The sequence below is a fragment of the Bison bison genome, unplaced genomic scaffold (assembly GCF_000754665.1).
Source record: "Bison bison bison isolate TAMUID 2011002044 unplaced genomic scaffold, Bison_UMD1.0 scf7180017863214, whole genome shotgun sequence".
Lineage (NCBI taxonomy): Eukaryota > Metazoa > Chordata > Mammalia > Artiodactyla > Bovidae > Bison > Bison bison.
In genome coordinates this window covers 11084-14913 of record NW_011493786.1, presented here as the reverse complement: position 1 = coordinate 14913, position 3830 = coordinate 11084, and the positions used below count along the sequence as shown (strand labels likewise).

Sequence of the window (3830 nt, the reverse complement as noted above, 5' to 3'; positions counted from 1 at the left end):
CTCCGTGGTGAAGAATTGGAAGCTCTGCTGGAGCATCAGATAGTGGTTGCTGGGGCCCTGAGTCGTCTGCATTGGAGTGATCATCTCTCTTTTCCAAGAAATCTGAAGTCGGCTTTGTCCTTTAGGCGCGACTGATGGAGGATCCTTTGCATCTATTTCAAGTGTTTGAAGATTTCCTTGTCTTTCTGGCAGTGGATCCCAGTCCAGCGAAGAGAGCAAGCAGGGATGCAGCAGAGTATCACTCCTTCCACCAGCAAGTGGATGTGGGCCATAGAGAATGTCAGTGATTCTGCAGATGGCCGGGAGGGGGCGCGCGAGCACCGCGAAACGATGAGCAAAGAGCGCTGAGATGGAACAGCAGACAGCCTGTTTCTCCCTGCGACCGCGAGAGCGCGCACGCTGTGGTTCGACCGTTTTTGCTTTCGAATCGCAGTCTTGAGCGTTAGCAGATGACTCTCGTGGTGGTGCTGGAGAGACAGAACGCAGTTTCCACAGAGCTTTTTATAGGAGCACTAATTCAAGGGTGCGCATATCATTAGCCCTTTGATGGAAAGGGCTGGTTTCCGCTGTCCTGAGTAGGGAGCCAGAATATTGCATGTTCGGAAAGATCGCCTGAGTAGTGGGCTTTCTTTCCACACGTCAACCCGAACTGGCCATGTTTGAAGAAAAGAACCGCCAAGGCGGGGGTTTCTGAGCGAGATGAGGCGCTGAGAAGTCGGAGGGCTTGAGGCAAGTGTTAAACAGCGCAGGCGATGAGAATATTGGCGAGAGGACGCTGGGACAGAGTCCTGCACCACGTGAAATCCGGCGGGGGTGGCGGGTGGGTGAGGCTGTTGCGGTTAGGACGGTTGCAAAGTGTTGCGGACACAGTGAAAGCCGATGTCGCCACGAGACCAGAGGCTGTGGGGCACTGGGGGCGGTGTTGCGCTCACTCTAGATGCCGCGGTGGCTAAGATTATTCGCTGTCGGACGATGGGCGGGCTTGGTGCTCAAAGTGAAGCACAGCGGAAGCGAGGAGACTCTTGGCTATGGGGTGATGGGAGGGCGTTTCTCATACTGGGAACCTGCTTGGCTTTGAGATGCTGAGTCCGCGTCGCGGACACAATGAAACATGACGGTGGCGAAAAACTACTGACGGTGGCACGATTGGACAGCTTTGCGACAAAGTTAAACCCGGCGAAGGGATGAGACTGCCGGACGATGGATGGGTGTGGTCCACACAGGGGAACCTGGAAGTGGCGACGAGACTATTCGCTGTGGCAAGACGGAAAGGCGTTGGGCACAAAATGCAACACGGTGGCAGAGCTGAGGCTTTTGGCTTCGAGTTGATGGGACGGCTTTGCGGACAGAGTGAAAGCGCGCATAGGTGATGAGACAATCGTCTTGGGGTGGTGGCACCGCGGTGTGGACCAAGAAAACCCGGCGGTGGGGGTGAGACTGTGAGAGATGGGACGATGGGAGGACCTTGAGCACAAAGCGGAGCCAGGTGGAGTCAGTGAGACTACAGGCTTGGAGCCATTTTGGACAACGTGAGAAACAGCCAAGGCGACGAGACTGGCTAGGGGACCCTGGGAGTGCGTTGCAGACAGAGGAGAACTCAGCGGTGGCCAGGGGACAAAGAACCATGGGACGGTTTGGGGGACTTTCTGGGGGTGAGACGGAACGCGGCCACCACCTGGGTCTGGGACCAAAGAACTGTGCGCCCCTGGAATGCTCTGGAAGTTTCAGGGTCTTTCAAGGATTCGGCCTTGAAGTGGGGGGAGTAAGTGTTGAATAGCTGAAAACTAGGAATATTTTAAAAAGCACACAGCACTTACTTTTTTCGAATTTTATATTGAATTATATACTTATTTTAAATGAAATATCTCACGTTTCCAATTTTATAATAAATTTATAGAAAGTATTGTAAATACTAAGCATAGAATATTAAAATATATTTTGTATATAACAGCATTTTATTAAACTTTATTTAAACTATATTTTCTGTGTACTAAAACAAGTATTTAATATCATTTTACTTTTCTATCTTTCATGGATGTAAACTTAATATTTTCAAGATGACCTTTCACTTATTTTTAATTGAGTGACTTAGCATTTTTTACAATTTCTAATGACCCCCAAAGACAGTCTTAAGTAATTCGACTCATGTTCCTGAAACCTCTTTGTCAGGACTACGTTGTTGGAAATAAGCGCTGGAGTGTACAAGCAACTGAGAACATTTAGAAAGTCCGAATTTTTCATTTACTTGAGTAAGAATTTTATCAATTAAGTGGCATTTGCCCAAATTTTATTGGCATAAAGAAGGCTTACTTTGTAAGACTCTCAAATGTAACATGGTCTACATTTTCCCCGAATTGAAGAAAAAAAGAGAGAGGAAATAACCCCCACATCATATAGAGGGGCCCTCCGGCATGAGCTATCTGGCACATTTAAAGAAGTGAACAAGACAAGCGCAGGTAGACTGAATGGGTACATGGAGAGCATGCATATAACTTGGACATTCCACACAGCTTCCTTGTATTTTAAATGCCTCAAAGGCAGGGCCAGAAACTCTACTACTCTGCAGGCTTGTTCTGCAATGAATGTCTCCAAGGTGCTCTGCAATTTTTAATATGTGTTGTCACATAAATCAAGTTGAGATTGAAACTGCCACGTTGACTTTTGTTTCATAAATAATTTATTTCTCATATAAAAGTTTAAATAAATAAATAATGCATAAATCAATTTAAAAATAGCTTAGTCTTTAACTGTCCATTGAAATCCAGTGCATTGCATTGTCAGTTACTTCAAGAGCCTCTGCTGGCTGAAGAGTCTCACCTCAAAGTCGCATTGTCTCTTCCCAGAGCCACAGGTGGGAGATGTTCAGTCACGGACGTAACCTGTTAGTCTCATCAGGAAAGAAAAGTTCATGAGTATTTGCACTTGCACGACTGTCCAGGCACACCTGTCGTACTCCTTGGACTCCAGGTACTGCATGAGGTTGAAGTAATATTTCCCTAGGTGGGGTACTATTGTGTCTCCCGTAGTGAAGTTTTGCTTCTGCATTATTTCCTTCTGGATTGGCTGCAGACGATTCATCTGCCCATAGAGTTCCTCAAGGAGGTCCTCGATGATGGTCTCAGACCAGCCAGTGCTGGAGAAGTCTCTGGTGAGAATGCCGAAGATGTGCTGGAGCATCTCATACATGACCAATATGGCATCTTCCTTCTGGAACTGCTGTTCTTGCTTCATCTCCTCAGGCATCTGGAAGTCCATCCTGGCCTCGAGGCAATGTTGAGAAGTTGAAGGTAACTGCCCCAGGAGTTTCTGACACTCTTTAAGGCTCTGACTTTGTTGGAATCGAAGCAAGCTGTAGCTCCTGGAAAGAGCTGTGGTGGAGAAACACAGCAGGAGAACCATCTGGAGGAGGCACTGGTAGGTCATGATGAAATCAGGCACAGGGCTGCCTGTTCTGCTAGTAGGTGCTGAAGCTGAGTCTTCAAGGGTTTGCAGAGTGAATGTCCTTCGTCCTTAAGTGTGGGCTACTTATACAGCATGGCCCTCCATTCTTTCTATTTGAGAGGAATTTCCCACTTTCAGTTCTCCCTTTCATTTTTCCCATGTCATTTAAATTATTAGTTGCCTCTAAAACTTTTTTCTTTAAGCTCCTTGCTATTTTAATGTATATATACCATGGGGAAAAAAGATATAGAAACCGAGAATATCTAATGTTTTTTAAAATTTCAATGAATTGCTGAATCTTAAAGAAAAATATAAGCCAAATAACTAGATTATTACAGGATTCTTTAATTTTGAAAAGATTGTTCTTTTTTTCTTTTCATATTATGAGA

At 46.0% G+C, this 3830-nt stretch overlaps 1 protein-coding gene across 1 annotated transcript; it reads right to left on the bottom strand.

Moving 5' to 3' along the window:
• Positions 1 to 147: 147 nt before the first annotated feature.
• On the bottom strand, positions 148 to 3830 carry LOC104983695 (interferon beta-1). The gene has a single exon (XM_010833211.1). It carries the CDS (start codon positions 3421 to 3423, stop codon positions 2863 to 2865), a length of 561 nt encoding a protein of 186 aa, XP_010831513.1. The 5' UTR covers positions 3424 to 3830; the 3' UTR covers positions 148 to 2862.

What these genes read in the sequence shown, in the direction of transcription:
- LOC104983695 (XM_010833211.1), bottom strand. Translation starts at nt 3,423, where the DNA reads ATGACCTACCAGTGCCTCCTCCAGATGGTTCTCCTGCTGTGTTTCTCC.